The 19,024-nt window shown below is 30.6% G+C and overlaps 4 protein-coding genes across 5 annotated transcripts in view; all 4 read left to right on the top strand.

Annotated features, from left to right (window-relative positions):
* Window positions 1-3,645, top strand: part of LOC122631976 (all trans-polyprenyl-diphosphate synthase PDSS1) — a 24,371-nt gene extending 20,726 nt beyond the window's left edge. For both annotated transcript variants that reach the window (XM_043818276.1, XM_043818277.1), the window contains exons 5-8: window positions 2,461-2,550; window positions 2,646-2,777; window positions 2,891-3,085; window positions 3,353-3,645. In XM_043818276.1, the coding sequence (XP_043674211.1) occupies window positions 2,461-2,550; window positions 2,646-2,777; window positions 2,891-3,085; window positions 3,353-3,574 (639 nt within the window). In that variant the 3' untranslated portion in view covers window positions 3,575-3,645. The remainder of the gene's footprint in view (window positions 1-2,460; window positions 2,551-2,645; window positions 2,778-2,890; window positions 3,086-3,352) is intronic.
* A 2,689-nt stretch (window positions 3,646-6,334) lies between these two features.
* LOC122631538 (J domain-containing protein CG6693) lies at window positions 6,335-12,349 on the top strand. Its single transcript, XM_043817329.1, has 4 exons — window positions 6,335-6,690; window positions 6,864-7,178; window positions 7,249-7,415; window positions 11,987-12,349. Exons 1-4 carry the CDS (start codon window positions 6,597-6,599, stop codon window positions 12,269-12,271), a joined length of 861 nt encoding a protein of 286 aa, XP_043673264.1. The 5' UTR covers window positions 6,335-6,596; the 3' UTR covers window positions 12,272-12,349.
* Window positions 7,594-9,848, top strand: LOC122631537. Its single transcript, XM_043817327.1, has one exon. The coding sequence runs from the start codon at window positions 8,006-8,008 to the stop codon at window positions 9,590-9,592; it is 1,587 nt and encodes a 528-aa protein (XP_043673262.1). The 5' UTR covers window positions 7,594-8,005; the 3' UTR covers window positions 9,593-9,848.
* A 1,355-nt stretch (window positions 12,350-13,704) lies between the features above and the next one.
* Window positions 13,705-14,784, top strand: LOC122631539 (huntingtin-interacting protein K). The gene is made up of 3 exons (XM_043817330.1): window positions 13,705-14,078; window positions 14,339-14,446; window positions 14,552-14,784. The coding sequence occupies exons 1-3, from the start codon at window positions 13,923-13,925 to the stop codon at window positions 14,645-14,647; spliced, it is 360 nt and encodes a 119-aa protein (XP_043673265.1). The 5' UTR covers window positions 13,705-13,922; the 3' UTR covers window positions 14,648-14,784.
* Window positions 14,785-19,024: the final 4,240 nt, after the last annotated feature.

Raw genomic sequence — 19,024 nt, 5'->3', positions numbered from 1 at the left:
TTTTTTTTTTTTTTTTTTTTTTTAATCTTTACGTTATGAAGTTATCATTGGTGCGATATTAATATATTTCTATTGATTTATTCATTTATTTATTAAAATGATTTTATATAAGAATTGCTGTGAAAGTATATTTGTATATGTTTATAAATGTATAATAAAAATACATGGGATATATTAAAAGTAGAAAAAGATAATCTAGGAAAGCAAAATAGTTAAAGAATTTACTTACATATTTATTTATATTGTATATATATATATATATATATATATATATATATATATATATATATATATATATATAAGAAAATTCAAGCCGAATAATGATTTACTTGAATTTTATAACGAGGACAAAAGAGAGAATGAGAAATAATAATAATAATAATAATAATAACAATAATAATAAGGTACAAAAAGAGAATGATGAAAGATAAATAAAAACTATTTCGAAAATAATCAAAGAAGAAGACAAAAGATGGAGAATGAGGGAAGGTGCCCCGAATATATGCCTATAATAAACGTCTTAAGTATTACGTAACGGAGTTGTATTAACGAGACGCTAATCGAGAGAATGTTGCTCAAGTACATGTATAATACTTATCGTTATGTTGCTCCAGGGCCGTCAAGGCCGTATTGCCGTGTCATCCTCGACTCAAGAAAAAGAGAAAGAGAGAAAAGACACAGACAAACGGATGGACGAACGGACGGACGAACGGATAGACAGACAGACAGACAGACAGACAGACAGACAGACAGAGAAACGCGCAATTTGTAATTCTTTCTTGACGCGTGAAGAAAAAGTCGGCCGTATTCGTGCCAGAAATAAAACCCCATGAAAAAGTACGAAAGCAAGGAAACGTTTGTGTTCTGTTAACTAATTCGCTGATTATTACTGTCTCTTCCTCTTTCTCTCTTTCTTTTTTTCTTTCTTTTTTTTTCTTTCTCTCTTCCTCTCTCTCTCTCTCTCTTTCTCTCTTTTCGTTTTGACAAAACTCATAATATCGAGCGAGTTAGAAAGTGAAATAAAGTAAAAATAGATATTGCATGTTTAGTATTAAAGAAACAGATTACAGATCTATCATCTTTCGTAATTTGGTAAAACTAAATTAATGTAATTAATAATATTTCATTTTCAAGCGATATTTTATACATATATGATATTTCAAAGCTCATCGTATTATTTTCATTTTATTACATTGCCAAATTAAAATCTACCCTCCCTTATTTATTATTGTTAATGAGCGAAATAAAGAAATGAAAAATTATAACGAATGAATTATTTTTCCAAAGATCGATAAAGTAAAGATAGATCGATACAGTTTTAACGTTAACGCTTTGCTAATAAATATCGAATTGTACGATGTATGAATAATCCAATGCTCGTTACTGAACTAGATACAACACACATACGCGTACGCACGCACATATATATATTTTTTTTATTTAAACTAAATTGATCTGACTGATTGCAATATCGATTATTACTAGCTTACGATATTATTCTTTTTTTGTTACGAATGTAATTTTACCCATGTAAAAAGTTTGTATTTCGTAATACATACACAAGCACATACATATATAAGACTCTTGATTTAAAGAAAGAAAGAAAGAAATAAAAAGATAAAGAAAGACAGAGAGAAAGATAAAAGCGTGAAAAAAAGGCAGCTAGGTGATGCCGGATGTGAAACTCGAAATTACAACTCCTTACAAAGAATTGTCAACGCGATTCGAGACAACGAAACAACGTACCGTGACCTCTTCGATGCGTCGCTACTATGTTTTCTTTCGATCGTAAACCAAGTTCCCATCTTTGTATTCGCAACGATAAGAGATGAGACTTTCGCGGTTTTAACCAGCATTTTCGCTACGTGAATAACGTCTTCATTAACAATTTATGATTATCCGAACTGCAATCGACTATGCAACATATATTTCTTCCTTCTTTTCTATCCATTGTATTTAAAAATAATGACTTTGTACGTGCATAAGATAAAATCAAATAAACGAATAAGATGAATTTGTCGAAATCGTTACGATTTCCTTTCTTTCTTTTTTCTTTCTTTCTTTTTTTTTTTTTTCCTTCATGAGAGCAACGAAATCGACACGGTAGAATAAAAAGAGAAAAAGAGAAAGAGAAAAAGTACTTAAATTTGTGAAACCTTCTAATTAGTAAAAAAGAAAAAAGATTGCCTCCTTATTTGTGGTAATTGGAAAGGATTTTCACACAGGGATGTGGTTCGTAACGCTTTGGCTACGTGTGGGTCATTCATTCCATATATTTATATTTTATATATATATATATATATAAATTATATATTTTCTATATGATCACGTGACTTCGGTAAAAAAGATCGGAACGTTAAATAAAATATCATCTCCGAGAGAAACAGACCGAGAAAGTGAGAATATTAAAAAATCGTACGATCTATAATGGTATAATTGAATTTCTAAGATATATTTCAGGTGTCACTGGCAGGTAACTACATTCTTGCGATTGCTACCGTACTACTATCACGTCTAAAAAACGATGAAGTTACTATTACGCTAGCTGAGGTAAATATTTAAGATACGATTTTTAAATAAACACGATTATCTTTCTCTAAGATCTTTGTAAATTTTAAATTCGGAAATTTTGTCTTCATATTTAGATAATATCGGATTTGGTCCAAGGTGAGTTCATGCAACTTGGTTCAAAGGAAACGGAGAACGAAAGATTTGCTCACTACCTCAATAAAACCTATCGAAAGACGGGTAGTCTTATCGCTAATTCACTCAAAGCGGTAAGTTCTAGATTGGGAGAATTATTTAAAAAAAAAAGGAAAAGAAGAAATGCAATAAAAAGATTTCTCAATAATAAACTCGAACATAATGCTATATTTTTGTTTATCCATAGACGGCGATAGTAGCTGAGGCGAACGATCAGATAATAGAATTAGCTTATCAGTACGGTCGAAATATTGGGCTTGCCTTTCAATTGGTCGACGATTTTCTAGATTTTGTTTCTTCATCGGCAATGATGGGAAAGCCAACAGCGACCGATTTGAAACTCGGCTTGGCCACTGCTCCTGTTCTCTTCGCTTGCGAGAAGGTAATGATAGATTATAAATGAACGAGTCGAGATAAAATATCTTTTTCTTTTTTTTTTTGTTTATTTTTTATTTTTTTTTTTTTTTTCTTTTAATCCTCCATTGACTCGACACGTTGGACAGTTTTTTATTATCTGGATAAAAATTTTTTGTATACAAATTTTTTATTTATTTATCTTATTTTTTTTTTTTTTTTTTTTTTTTATATTAAATGGACAAAAATCATTCTCATATAATTTTGATTTTTTTTTCTCTTCATTATTTTGCAGTATCCAGAACTCAATGCGATGATCATGCGTCGATTCCAAGAACCAAACGACGTCGAGAGAGCGTACAAATTGGTTCACGAATCCCACGGTCTTGATCAGACCAAATTCTTAGCGAAGAAACACTGTGCAGAAGCTGTCAAGTTGGTTCAATCGCTTGCCGAAAGCCCATATCAAAAAGCTCTGATATTTATTTCTGATTTTGTTATCAATCGTATTAAGTAGCATTGTTACAATCAAGGAATTGACGATAGTTAAAAAATGAAACGCGTGCTCGTTGGTACTAGTTGATTATTGAAAAATGACATAATAGATACGAATCGAAGGATGTATTTTTTATCTACTCGATTGAAATAGAGCTTTAAGAAAAGTTTCATGTCACCGATGCCTGATAGAAAATAATGTTGTTGCACAATGAATCATCCATATACGGATTTGTTACAATACACGTATAATAGAATTTTAATATATTTGTTGACATTGAGAATACGATTAGGTATGATACGCATACAATGATGCCCGGTTCGTTAATTTCGAGGAGCTTATCTCATGATGTATCATAAAGTTTTTTAAAAATATTCTTTATTATCATATCGGATGTTGAAAGAAATCAATAACGCACCAGCGAAATCATTTGATTATAAAAAAAATAAAGGGGGAAAAAGAAAAGAAAAAAGAAGAGGAAAGAAAAAAAAAAGGGAAAGAAAAATGCAAAAAAATAAAAAAAATAAAAAAAAACAAAAGAAAAAGAAACAAAAAGAGATCTTAAATTTAACAATCAAAAACAGAACGTTTATTCGAATATTAGAAACTTTTGTTCGTCGAATAGGATTATTTCTTTTTTTTTCTGTTTTTTTTTTTTTTTTTTTTTTTTTTTTTTTGAGTAAACGCACGGATATTGTGCGTCGATTATCTTTCAACGTTATTCAAGTACATATATATATATATATATATATTTTTAAATTATTTTTAATTTTTAATTAAATACGATACATCGCATTTCTGTGTTTTTGAATTATCCGAAGTACAGTAATTGAATCAATCCCAGACCCGTTTGTAATGCGAAGGAAAGAAAAAAGTATATATTTGCTTTGTAATACACGTAACATTTAACAGAATGAAGTAAAGGATAAAAATAGTTGTGATGCATTAGCGACGGTGAACCTTCTTCAGAATTAAATTCACAATAATCGTATTATCAGCATTATATATGTGCGTGTATCAATTTCTCAGTTAAGTTAAAAAATTTATGGAAAAGAAAAGAAATAATTAAAAGAAATTGAGAGGAAGGGATCCGTGTGTGCTAATACGTGTAGAAAGTACAATCTGCAATATAGCATGATACAGCGTGGAGAATATCTGCCAAAGAAAGCCTTCTGGTCTCTTAATTCTCTCACTTATTGATCAATAAGTGATTTGTCATAACAAGAAATACGAGTATTCTCCGTTATATATTCAATCTTTAAATATAAAATTGTTTTCATAAAGTTTCCCAATGTGATGATGTTGCCTTATTAAAGGCTAGATATTTTATTATTATTCGAAAAATAAATAAAAAAAGAAATGTTCATAATGTTGATTGTTATATCATAATTGAAAATATAGATTATATAAATATCTAATAACTTATATTTATAAAACAAATTAATGTATATAATAATTATAAGATAATATGCCCTATTGTAAACTAAATCTATCAATTCAAAATGAAAATATTTAATTAAGATTAAATCTAGATTTATCGTAGGATAACATTTATAATTCGAGTTATACAAGAAAAAAAAAAAAAAGGAATAAAAATATAAAGTTTTTCATCTTCTTTGGCATTTCATTCAACATTATTGACTACATACTTTGTTAAACTTCAGATCATTGAACCTATTGTAAAAAATTATTGGATAAAACTCGGTATTCTAATTGTTGTATCGGGGAACACTAAATCTATGTTGTACAATTTTTTTATTACAAATATATCGATATAATATATATATATATATATATATATATATATATCGTTTTTTTAAATGATACTTCAATTTCAAACAAAATGAACAAACAATGTCAAACCTAATTTTAAATACGTTCGATTAATTTGTGATAACTGAAACAATATTTAATTTTCACGTAGCATAATAAACTAATATTTAAACAAGAGCCCACTAATTTAAACATTTTATAACGCGAAACAGTTTTCTTTTATATTTCGTCGAATAAACATTTAAACGTGAAAATTTAATAATTCATAATTTCCTTAATTTTGTAATTATTTGAACAATTTATAATATACACAAAGTGTATTAAACTAATATTTAAATAATCGTACATTCGTTTAAATATTACAAAGCTGATAGAACGTGATAAACATAAAATATTCTTCATTTAAAATTTCATTGAATTCGACGTCATTGATTACGTGTAATATCAACAAAAACAGACTTCGACTCATTTTGAAGATTATTGGATTAGTTTTCTCTTGGATTTCGACGAGTGAACATCGGAGCTCTCTCTTTCTAAATGTGAATACTTAATAATTCATATTTTCGATATATTAATAATTATTTAAACAATCTATAATATACACGAAGTGCATTAAACTAATATTTAAACGATTATACATTCGATTAACGATTAGGAACACTTTTTAAACATAAAATAATTTTTATTTATTTTGTTTTAGATTTTAGTTTGGATCTCGCGATCGTTTGATACATTTAACGTTAACAAAAACAAATCTTTGATCGACTTTGACGATTAATGGATCAATATTCCTTTGTACATCGATACGATTAGTCCATATTACAAATTTTAATATATTACGCCTGTAGTTCATATTTTGTCCATATCTGTCGTTGAAGTCGTATACGCTACGATCGTAAAGTAGTGAATACTTTAAAATAGCATATAGCAATTTTGAATTTACGCGCCAGGAAGAAGAGTGCGCGACATGTTAAAAATATGTTAATATACTTTTTTCTTTCCACCAGTGTAGTATTTCAAATAATGAAAGAATAACGTAAAACGTTACACGATAAAATGACGGTGCATTTCGTTAATTTTTGTTAGGGACAAATATTTTTTATTTATTTAAATAATAATGTATATAAAAAAATTGTGGCGAGATAGTCGGTGTTCAAAAATATTGGTAGTGACGAATGATTATAAGTTGGTATAAGTCGACCAGTTCTGTGTGTTAATAATCGATAGAAATTTTCTAAATTCTATTTGCTCTAACTGTTTTATTATAAACATGGCTAATCTGTTAGATCTGTGCGAAAAATATTTCGGTTCACGAAATTTTTATGAAGTATTAAAAATATCGACGGATGCGGATGATAAACAGGGTATGTTAAACCAATGCTGCTAATGAAAACCTAACCTTAACGAAAAAATTATAAGTTTGTTAAACTTTTTTTTTAACTCATAAATGAAAGAAATGGAATTTCCCTTTAAGTTAATTCGACACAACCAATTGTGCATTTTGATTCTTCATACGAAATTTATTTTTTTTCATCAGTGAAAAAAGCTTATCACAAGCTTTCTCTGCTTGTACATCCGGATCGTGTAGAGGAAAACATCAAAGCCGAAGCTACGGAGAAATTTAAAGTACTTGGTAGAATTCATTCTATTCTTAGTGATTCGGAAAAAAGAAAAATCTATAACGAGTCTGGTCAATATGACGAAGAAAGTGAAGAGGTTATTATGCGCAATTGGGCTGATTATTGGAAGACGTTGTTCAAGCCGATTACCGAAGAGACTATCAGTAACTACGAGAAGACGTATAAAGGTTCTGAAATCGAAATCAAGGATTTAAAGAGAGCATATATGGATGGTGAGTTTGATCTATTTATTAGAAAGCTATGTTAAGTCAAACGTAGTAATATATCTTACGCGTATTACAGGCAAAGGCGACATGGATTACATTTTAGTAGTAGTACCTTTTAGTAATTGCGAAGAAGAACCGAGATACCATACGATCATAGCTAAATTAATAGAAGCCGGCGAAGTACCTGAATATAAAGCTTTCACGGAAGAAAGCGAAAAGAAGAAATTACGTAGGAAAAGAAAGGTTTGCAAAAAAAAAAAACATAAATCATATAGATTAAACATAGAAATAAGTAACGAGCTTCGTTAAACGGATTAGACACTTGGTCATTATTCAAAAATGATAAATTCACATTTTTCTAGGAAACAATTATCATTTATTGGATTATGACTTAAAGTCGATTGAGAGAATTTATTAACATCAAAGAAAGCATAGTACTATGCAATTTGAATGCTTCTCTTCTTCCTTCAAGTTTCGTTGCGCGTCACGTCAATTTTCGAACAAACAAACGGTTGCTGCTCTATTTTCTAGCTTTTCTATTTTTATCAATGGACACTGTCGCTCGACGAATGAAAGTAGCAAGAGAAGGAGAAGCAATGCCGCGAGGTATTGGAGGGGGAGTACTGGTAAATAAGTAACCAGGGAACGCGCAATAGCGGGATTAGTTCACGGGACAATCGGATCGAGGATCGAGGATCGAGGATCGCCCTCTTTCGCGTTCACGTTATGTCTTTCGGCTAAAGTCTCTGGCACGATGATTTTAATACCGTAAAATTGATGATACGGTGTAATATTGAAATAATTAAACGGTATTTAGTGAATGATTTAATAAAATGGATATCGTCGCATTCGGATTCACGTTTTTAACAGTTTTCATGAGTGTTGGAGGTGCAGCAGGAACATGTGACCACGTGAGAAACGAGGATATGTTAGAGTACTCTTGCGTCGGAGGAGATCCTACGGATTTATATTCGATACCAACGGAAGTAGAGAAAATACGTATCAGTAAGATGAAAATACCGATTATAACGACGGATATGTTTTCACGATTCGGCTCGAATCTTTGGGTCTTGGCTTGTTCTCATTGTGACATATCGGATATCGAACCGACCGCTTTTCAATCCTTAATAAATCTTCAACAATTGAGTTTGGACGATAATCATTTAACCACTGTCAAAGGAGCTTGGTTCAAAGGATTGAATTATCTGACTTATTTGGATCTAAATTACAATAAAATAACGACGATCGAAGACGAGGTATATGAGAATCTACCGAATGTCGTTGACTTTCGATTATCCGGCAATCGGTTCGAGTGTTTGAACAGACAAGCTATGGAAAATTTGAAGGCGTTAAAAAGAATATATCTCAGTGAAAATGACGAATTTAAGTGTCCGAACGCTATCAGTAAGTTTCTCAACGATCGTGGCATTAGTTTTAATAAAGATCCAAGATGGAAGGATATCGATGAAGTCTCGGACGACGATAGTATGACCGTAGATCGTGCGGAAACTTCTATCGACTATTGGCCATCGACGTCGGATTATCGAAACAAGATTTATTTTCCTTCGGTTGCCGTGACTACCGAAGACACGAGATCGCCTGAGCGTACATCGATATCCGAAAGGATACGTTATCCATTGTATGCACCGGTGAGCGTAACCACGTCCGATTACGATGATAAAATATCGCAATTCTCATCGGTCGATTCTTCTTCGTTCGTCACAACAACGAATAAACCGGAAGTACCACGATATCATTCAACAATCGTTGATCCTTATCGTTCTTACATGACAACTACAACTACGACTCAACAACCTTCTAGATATCCATCAACGCAACCTTGGCCAATTGTCAGAAAAGACGAAACAACAATCATGGACAATGAATATCACGAATCATTCGACTACTCCGACGAAGTAACTGGGTCGTCCTCTTTGGCTTCAAGCCCGACAAATCGAGGAGCTTTGCCTCCTATCTCAGATCCAAAAAATATTTTATCAACGCAACCACCTGAAGTTTATTATACGCCGAACGAGATACTAATCGAACCGAATTATCCGCTTCCTAATCCAATCTCTGATCCGCAAATTGAAAAAAACGATATGGAAACTATTAAAATGGAGGATGAACGTTATACGATGAGACCTTACGTACGACCACCGATAATACCTGAAATCGTTCAACCTGCTGCACCTAATGATTTTCTTCAAGTTCCATATTACCAACCCACTGTTACCATAAGACGGCCATTACCACCGCCCGTGAATTACGAACAACAACAACAATCAACTGCAATTGTAGAAACTACTACGGACAAGCCATTTCCCGAGTGTCCAAGTTCATCGTTTTCGATCAAATTGACAACTACTACCCTTTTCTTTTTTATTTCTCTTTTAAATATCATCGTGCAGAGATTTTAGCTGAAGGACATTTTTCGTGAGTGATTATAATCCGCTTTACGAACGTACAGATCCCGTTGATCTTAACAACACTCGTATCGTACGATTAGAAATTATTAATTATTATTATTAATTATTATTATCATCATTATTATTATTATTATTATTATTACTATTATTATTATTATTATTACTATTATTTATGCTATGATAATGTAATAGGAACTTTGTACGAGAAAAAGTAACAAAACATCCGTGTTAAGCATTTATGAAATCACGATCGGCACTACGTTTCTTTTTTTTTTTTTTTTTTTTTTTTTAATTTTTTCATTTCGTTAAGCTTTGTTTCTTCGTGTTTCGATTGAAAAAAAAAAAAAAAAGGAAGAAAAAAATCTACGGTTTTTTACAAACACGTAGAAAGAGACAAAGACAAAGAAAGAAGGAAGCTATCGTTCTAATTCATTGATTAATACGGTGTGATATGAGACGAGAACCAGAATCACAATTGCGTAGGTATCTTTCGTACTTATATAGTTACCTCTTAAATTGGTTAGAGAATAAATGATAAGTATTTATCGTCACGCAAATCTTGAAACGTTTTACGTCAGTAACAATAAGAAGAAAAAAAAAGAGTTAACCTACGATTTCTCTATGATGGACGAGAGTCTCTACGACAGACAATTGAAATAAACGAGGAACGAGGGTCGCATTGTATCCGGAATGATAATGAAATAATTACTAATGCCATCGTCCAACCGCGTTGACTCTTGTTATGCAACGACCTTGTTTAATATGCCAGAACGTAGTATCGTCTAGTCATATATCCTTTTGTATTCTTTTGCCGGATTTATGAAATGCATTTGTTGCATAAAATGTGAACAAGTGATCAAGATCGTCCCATTCGAAAATCAGATCTCGATCTTGACGATGAAAGATGTAAGATATGATCGATAGTTGGATCTAGTAGATAGTTGGTTGGTCTTTGAAGAAGAAAAAAAAGAAATTCTATTTTCGATCGAAAGGAAATGATTGATGTTGAAACGCGATACTCGAGTATACGTCCGGGCGTTTGGTATATAACGATAACATATAATTTATCTACGTAATCTGCAAAATGAGTGAGTCAGTCAGTCGGTAAATAAGTAAGTCAGTGATTCAGTCATTTAATCGAGTCAATCGTCAGAGTCAAGTTCAGGACAAGTTTCATGTTTGGCGGACATGGCCAACAGGTGTTTGGACTAGTATTTTCGATGAGAAAAAGAGAGAGATATCGTTGCCAAAGGCGAATAAAATGTTAACCTTCGGAAATCATTTTTAAGATAGAATTTTCTAAAGGATGACTTTATAATGTTCTTTTCTTTCTCTCTCTCTCTCTTTTTCTTTTTTCTTTTTCATTCCATTGGAAGTATATTTTTTATATCGTATTTTCTCCATATCATATTTCGAGAATAGGTCTTCGGTTCTGTTAGATTGTGTCATCCGTATGGACGAATTTGAAATTCCGCGTACGTGGATTGTGTAACTACATGACTTACTAACATTAGTCGAACGTTTAGAAGAACTTGCCAGAAATTATAAATAACGGAATTTCCACGGTAAGAAATTTTTGGAGTAGGTCACGAACGATATATGAAACATCATCGATGGTTACGGATTATGTTAGGCAACAAAATCAGAAGGAAGAAAGAAGGAGGGTAAGAAAGAGAAAGAGTTTCGAATGGCTGGTTGTTGCTTTTTGTTAGAAAAATTAAAGATGATTTAAAGGCTAAAGAGAAAGAAAAAAAGAGAGAGAGAGAGAGTTTTGAAACTTGCCAAATAGTAAATTCCGTCAGTTAACGGCGTCGATAATCCTTTGCTTTGAGAAATAACAAAGGGATACTTTATACGATTTCTACGGGTTTAAAATTAAAATCTGATCGTCTCGGTATATATTACGAATGATTTGTAAGAAACGTTTCCGCGTGTCGTAATGCCAAACGTACGTGCGTAAATAACGTAGGGATAGACAGGACGTTATTTAATAAAGTCGAGATCAAATACGATCGTAGCGAGCGCACAAAAATAGAGTGGACGCTTTTCTTCTTACCCTTGGTATATACCAACTACTACAAGTGCTCCTACCATTTGGAGTTTATTAAAGATGGTTAATATAGCCTTCTGTTATGTCTCAGGACACTTATTTATCGTTGCTTTTAATCTGACCTAGTTGTATTACCGTGTGGATGATGACGATGATGAAGTATGTTATTAATTAACGATTCCCTGTTTATATCAACGGTTTGATCTTTTACGACGGAATGAAAAATCTAATAGGGACGTACAGCTAACGATAATAATTAAAACTAATAATAAAGAGATAAATAGAGTCGTAAAAGTCGTTGAATGATCGAACTTTCGTAATCGTTTTGATTTCAGTGGGCCAAAGAAGCCATGGAGGCCGAACGATTGAACAAAATGCAAAAAATCGAAGACGAAGAAAACGCAGCTGCTAATGATCTCGCATTGGCGATTCAAAATCGTAATAGAGAACGGGCCGATCAAGCTAATAATTTCTTCGATTCTTTGATCGATAAGTATGCCAAAAAGGCATCTAAAACTAGTACAAGTACGAACAAGAAGAAGAAGAAGGTTACGACGAAGAAAACGACGAAGAGGTTGACGCCCGTACAAAATGTTAAGAAAACAAAGAGAAAGACTTAAGAGAAATTATCGATTGTTAGAATGTGTAGTTCATGCTCAGATCCAACCTAATCTTAAATCTAATCTTTGCTAACACGACACCATTACGTCCGATTTCATCATCCCGTTATTCGCCTAATCCTTTATCTATATTTTCTTTTTTCTTCTTTTTTCTTTTTCTCCTTCTTTCTCTCTTTTTTTTTTCTTTTCTTTTCTTTTTTTTTTTTTTTTTTTTTTTTTTTTTTTTTTTTTTTTTTTTTTTTTTTTTTTTTTTTACATTAAGCTTCCTTATTTTGTAATAATATCTTTTTAGAAATGTATAACTTGCTGATGTAACTTGAATATTTCTATGAATAAATCGTAGCGTTTAAATCTTGTAAAAATCTATCATAAAATAATTTTTATTAGATTCTAATATATCTCTTTTGTATTACTGTTATATCGGACGTAATAATTAATCTTATATATGGCACATATGTATGTATACGTATATGTATTTACGTGTAATTTGTTTTATTTTATTTTAATTTCACGTTAAGTCGAGAAATTCGTTGTTACTTCGTGTCCGAAGTTTTTTTTGTCTTTTTCTTTCTCTCTCTCTCTCTCTCTCTCTCTCTTCTGCTTTATGACTACGTGCATTACGCTTAAGAAGATAAGAATAACGAAAATTTTTATTATGTTTTTTTAATTATATATTATACTTAATGTAGTAGAAATAAAAAAAATTATAAAAAAGAAAAAGTATATAGTTATAATTGGTAAATGAAGTTTAATATATAGATAATATTTAAATAATATTTAAACTTCCATATTATATAATTTTAGATATGAAGTTATGATATATTCGCTTGCAATAAAGAGAAAAAGAAAAGAATATATATAAATATCTTTTGCATCGCGAATAATATCGCTTGACCGGATCTCGTCGTGTAAGGTTACTATATACAAAGATTCAACTAGATTAACGTCGACACAATATGAAAAGGAAGTATGCGAATTGAATTACGTGAATGTTACATGACAGATACATTGTTGACGTGTCCAAGAATCTCTATGGAATGCGAATTCATAAATAGAGAGAGAGAAAGAGAGAAGGATAGATGAGATCAAAGAGCATGTGCATAACATAACATGATATATATATATATATATATATATATATATATATATATACATATATAGTCAGCGTTTCTATAAGAAGAACTTTTAATAATAATAATTTCAAGAGTGATCGTAAGATGTTTGCCGATCTAACAATAAACTGAATTACATTTTAACGAAATACAAAAGAGAATGTATTTATTATTAAAATCTTTCGAATATTCTCAATGATATATGATAACTAATGATATGACTAGAAATAGATAATAAATTAAAGATTTATGTTTTATTGTTTTGAAATAAGAAATTATATATTAATTGTTTAATACAATTATTACATACTTGGATTTTAATCATTACAATTTAAATTTAATTTTATTTGGCACTTTTATCTAAGAGGTCGCCACTGATTCGTTACAAAGTATCTACCGTCGATAATACAGTTTGGTAGTTATATCATCTTAATGTGATGTTCATTCTATTGTATATTTCGTTTGTGGTATGATATAACGCGGTCGTGTAAGGAAAATTTTTTGAATAAACTTGAAGTATGCTGTGAAAAAAACTAAACATGGCGGATGAAGATGTAAATGGAGATTCGGATGAACAGCAACAGGAAAAGTCACAGAAAAAGGCAGCTAAATATGACAGCGGTGCTGCAGATTTGGAAAGAGTTACCGATTATGCGGAGGAAAAGGAAATATCCTCGTCGGACGGATTTTCATGCGTAAGTTTCCTTTTAATCATTTTCATCCACGTGTTTTACTATAATTTATTATGATTTCTTTAATGAATTTGTAAATATCGACAAATATATACCAACTAACCTCATATTCTAATCTCCGTTATTTTAATATACGTGCGAAACGTAAGTTTGTTTTAACGTGATATATAAATCAAGAAGAACAACAAAGCTAACCTATAAAAAGACTTTAGAAAGCATTCGTTCTATACTGTAACATTGAAAAGTTAACAAATTTGTAACAGGCACTCAGTATAATTGGTGATCGTCGTAATAAAGAAGCTGCCGAAAAGAAAGCAAAGGAGAAAGAACTTCTTAAGGTTTCAATCAAAAAAGAAGATGTTGATCTCATTGTAAGGATTTGCACTGCGTCAAACATTTTTTTTTTTATCTATACTACCTAACACCTCCCATTACGTCGTGAAATACTTTACAAAAAGTCATCCTTGCTATTTCAGATGAAGGAAATGGAAATAAATCGTAATTTAGCTGAACAAACGCTCAGAGAACACAGGGGAGACGTTGTGGAAGCTCTGATTACACTTACGAACTGACTGAACGGTGCAATTAGCACAAAAATCTCATTACTTCAAATTCCATTGTAAAATATACAAGATAGAGATTGCTATGAGAGTTTCAATAATTAATATTTATTAATATAACTTACAAAATATACATCGTACCTATGCGACATTATATTTCTTAATTCCCCAATAATTTCTTCTCTGTGTAAGTTATAGATATATGAGCGAATATCTGCAACATTTATTGTCAAATTAGTTTATTTTATTATTGATAATAATATAACTATGAGACTATTTAATAAGTTTAATATTTAATATATATATATATATGTATATGTATATATATATATATACACATATATAAATGATAATACAAACATACCTTATATGTCGATACGCAGCAATGAATGTTCTCCTTTCAAATGATAATCTTTTACAAAAATGGATTATCTTTCCAAATATTTTAGAGATAGATTGAAACACATACGAACGTACACATATTTAGAGATTTACGAATTCTTATTAGCCTGCATAAAATATTTTTATAGTCGATACGAAATTCTAACTTTACTTGCACTTTATCCACATTTACAATTTTTTAAAGAAATATTTTATCTCTATCAAGTATACATTTGGTATCTTACGTTATTAGAGAATATTTCTGATCCTGACAAACTAACGTAATGTAAGTTAATCGTACCAAAATCTTTTGTCATTGCCCCTTTCTTTTATTAGCGCAAGAACTTAGACTTTGTGATAAAAAAAAAAAAAGAAAAAAAAAAAGAAAAAGAAAGAAACGAACATAGAGATCCATCATAAATCTACTGCAATGTTGTAAAGGGTAATGAAACTCACGCAAAATTCACATAATTATATAATGAAAATGTCATTTATTTGATGTGGTGCAATGACTTAAAGTAAATGGAAAAATGAATGTCTGTATGAGCTGGGTTTGATGAACAGCACTCGTGCACTAAAAACGATTACCACTGTTGGACCATTCTTATAAAAGTCTTTGAATTTAAATGCAACATACAATGGAAGTGTACCAAACAGCGATGCAGTGGTAGCTAATGTGACACGAATGTGCTGAATTCCATGATGAGGTAACACTTGTCTTACTTGTACTTAGTTTATCAAATTATGCAGTCATACGCTCATAGAATCTTATTGCGAATTGGTTCAAAGAATCGAATATCTATTGTTATTTTTTTTTTTTCTTTCTTTAAATTGTCATACAGATTAATAATAGTTTTCCAGGAGGAAAAAAAAGTAAAAAAAAAAAAAAAAAAAAAAAAAAAAGAGGAAAAAACAAAGAAAAAAGAAGAAGTAAAGAAATATTCAACGTCACAAGTTCCACGAGTAATCGCCGCACAGTCCCAAAGATAGTTTTCGCAAAATGGACGTGGATTTTCTAAAAAGTGTGAGCGAGAACGGCCAAAATCTGTTCCTCAAAATCTCTTATCATATTTCGTTCTTCTATTGCTTTCTTTGTTTAAGCCTTATCAATCTATGGCTTTCAAAAGGACGATCGTGTAAAAAACTGTGGAAAAGTCTTAACTATATTTCCGTAAGATTTCTCTGAACTTGATGCGATTGTAATCATTATCGCCGTAATGAATACAACAAATATGCATCAAGATAAAAAAATCTTTGACGCGTCTAAATCGTACTAATTCTCGACGTAATTTTTTCTCTTTCTGTTTCTCTCTTTTTTTTTTTTCTTTTCTTTCTTTTTTTTTTTTTAAATTATTATATTTCATTTATTAAAGCGTCCCCACACTGGTCTTTTTTTTTTTTATTATTTTTGTGTCGTCTCTCTCTTTCCTCTCTCTCGCTCTCTCTTTTTTGTCTTTTTTCCCTTTTTCATTTTTTTTTTTTTTTTTTTTTTTTTTTTTAAGGAACATGAGTTTAGCACAGTCTGTAAAATATAATAAATTATGCTGGTTTTATCATACAGTAAAAGTATGCTTATACATGTCGGTTTCAGTCCTTATAAAATACAGTAGATATGTACAGTAAAAAGCTTAAAATCGAAGGATATTTTTCGAATATGCTAGATTTGGGACTGCCCGGATATAATGATCGTTTACTTAACAAATGTATTTCACTGGCTGCCAAGATCATCAGAGAGTCTAGAGAGAAGGGGAGCAATGATACACAGTTGCAGTAATTACAGTGGTCTTATCACAGAACATGTATGGCATTAATCATCCTCATTGTTAATGTTAATGGTAAGTATTCGTATTTAAAACGATTGGTAAAACTAGATCGGAGGATCAGGAAGCCAGTACAGTACTAAATGATGATTATTGTTTGCCGCTGGTTGCCCATAATTCGATTTTTTTTCTAAGCATTTTAACAATAGGACATAAGCGTTATCAAACGTAAAACGAAAGGTATCTACAGGCTTTATTTCGATTCGCAAGATAAAAAAAGAAAGAGAGAAAAAAATAATAATAAAAGAAATACATTCGTAAATCGAACACACATATAGTTTTTATTTATTTTTTTTTTTTTTTTCTTAATATTATCGAGAAAGTCAATGAAACGGAATTTTTATTTCTTTCTCGTTTAAAAATTTCAAAAATAAAATTATGATGATCAAAAATTATCGATCACGCGTGACGAATCGACTTATGTCCTTTTGTTATTAAAAAGAAAAAAAAAAAAAAAAGAAAAAAAAGATAAAGAAAGTAAAAGAAACCGAGAAAGAAAAATTTTAACCACGTGATTTTGCAATTTGATGATAGTATAGTAGTAGTAGTAGTAGTAGTAGTAGTAGTAGTAGTAGTAGTAGTAGTAGTAGTGTAGTAGAGTAATAGTAGCAGTAGTAATAGTGGTAGTGTAATAGAGTAGTAGTAGCAGTAGTAGTAGTAGTGTAGTAGTAGAGTAGTAGAGTAGTAGTAGTAATAGTGTAGTAGTAGTAGTAGTAGTAGTGGTGGTAGTAGTAGTGGTAGTAGTAGTAGTAGTAATAGTAGTAATAATAATAATAATAATAATAATAATAATAATAATAATAATAATAATAATAAAAATAATTTGTTACACAAAAAACAATGAATATTTCATTACTATAATTGACTAACGTTTATTTATACAATTTTCAATTTTCTTTTTTGCTTTACCACCTCATTCATAATAATACCTAATAAAGTTTTTATCATCTCTCTTTGATACTTTATCGTAACATTTTTAATTAATACACGTATTCTTGGGCACATGAACGATATAGACATTTTTTTTTTTTTTATAATAATCAACACAGGACTTGATAAATTATGGACAACCTTAAATTTAATACAATAATAATAATAATAATATAATAATAATAATAATATATAATAATAATAATAATAATAATAATAATAATAATAATAATAATAATAATTCAATCTATCACTTTAGCTACTATGCAATACTTGAGAAAACAAAACAAACTGTGCCTTAATCCTTTGGAAAGAAATGGACTTGAGTTAAAGAGGAAACGAAAAAAACAGAATTAGACGAGACATAGAAGAAGAAGAAGAAAAAATGGTTGATTGGATGCAAGGACTAAAAAATATAAAGAACGATCAATTTAGCTGAGAAAAAAAAAATGTACAAAAATATAAGCAGGGATAGGAGAGGGCACAGATTGCGTAGCATTAATAGTAATCATAGTAGTAATTGTAATCGTATGTGTTAAAGAGAAAGAGATCATAAAAAACGCTAACTAGAATCATTTCTCCGTAATGGAAGAGAATTTGACGCCTTTCTTTCTTTTTTTTTTTCCTTTCGTACAACTAATAATAATTAAAAAAAAAAAAAAAAAAATAAACAAAAACAAATTAAAAGAAAAAAATTACTATCGATATAAACAAAGTATCTAACCATCCGTTAATTTGCTGCATGGCAGACAGAGGAGGGGGTGGGACATATCGTTTGATCCGTGTCTGACAAAGGAACACAAAATATTTTAAAATCGTCTGGGATCGGGGAGGGTCGCGACGTCTATCACAACTTCCTTCGTGCATAGCAATTGTGGTAAAATAACAGCAGCCGACTGTAGTCCAATTCCGGCTTGGTCCTTTCTTTTAAATTCTTTCTCAATTTTGTTCACTCTTTTATGTATCATTCATTTTATCGTTCTGTTACCTTTCATTTTATTTCATTGAAATCTTTTCTCACTCTTGTTTTCTTTCTATCTTTCTCATTTTCTTTTTCTCTCATTCATCATTCATTCATTCATTCATTCATTCATTCATTCATTCATGCATTCATTCATTCATTCAAATTTCTCTCTCATTTTTTAATGTCCTTCCCTCTCTGACTGCTCCAGTTTTTCCATTTCGTCCTCTACTCTTTTTCTCTCCCTTTCTCTCTCTCTTTCTCTCTTTCTTTCAGACAGATTATTCTTTTTTTTTT

The sequence above is a fragment of the Vespula pensylvanica genome, chromosome 9 (genome assembly GCF_014466175.1).
Source record: "Vespula pensylvanica isolate Volc-1 chromosome 9, ASM1446617v1, whole genome shotgun sequence".
NCBI lineage: Eukaryota > Metazoa > Arthropoda > Insecta > Hymenoptera > Vespidae > Vespula > Vespula pensylvanica.
This window is presented reverse-complemented; position numbering and strand designations above follow the sequence as displayed.

What these genes read in the sequence shown, in the direction of transcription:
- LOC122631538 (XM_043817329.1), top strand. Translation starts at nt 6,597, where the DNA reads ATGGCTAATCTGTTAGATCTGTGCGAAAAATATTTCGGTTCACGAAAT. An exon ending in AAAGAGAGCATATATGGATG is followed by an intron (nt 7,179 to 7,248) that starts GTGAGTTTGATC and finishes CGCGTATTACAG; the next exon opens with GCAAAGGCGACATGGATTAC. An exon ending in AATTACGTAGGAAAAGAAAG is followed by an intron (nt 7,416 to 11,986) that starts GTTTGCAAAAAA and finishes TTTTGATTTCAG; the next exon opens with TGGGCCAAAGAAGCCATGGA.
- LOC122631537 (XM_043817327.1), top strand. Translation starts at nt 8,006, where the DNA reads ATGGATATCGTCGCATTCGGATTCACGTTTTTAACAGTTTTCATGAGT.
- LOC122631539 (XM_043817330.1), top strand. Translation starts at nt 13,923, where the DNA reads ATGGCGGATGAAGATGTAAATGGAGATTCGGATGAACAGCAACAGGAA. An exon ending in CGTCGGACGGATTTTCATGC is followed by an intron (nt 14,079 to 14,338) that starts GTAAGTTTCCTT and finishes AATTTGTAACAG; the next exon opens with GCACTCAGTATAATTGGTGA. An exon ending in AAGAAGATGTTGATCTCATT is followed by an intron (nt 14,447 to 14,551) that starts GTAAGGATTTGC and finishes TTGCTATTTCAG; the next exon opens with ATGAAGGAAATGGAAATAAA.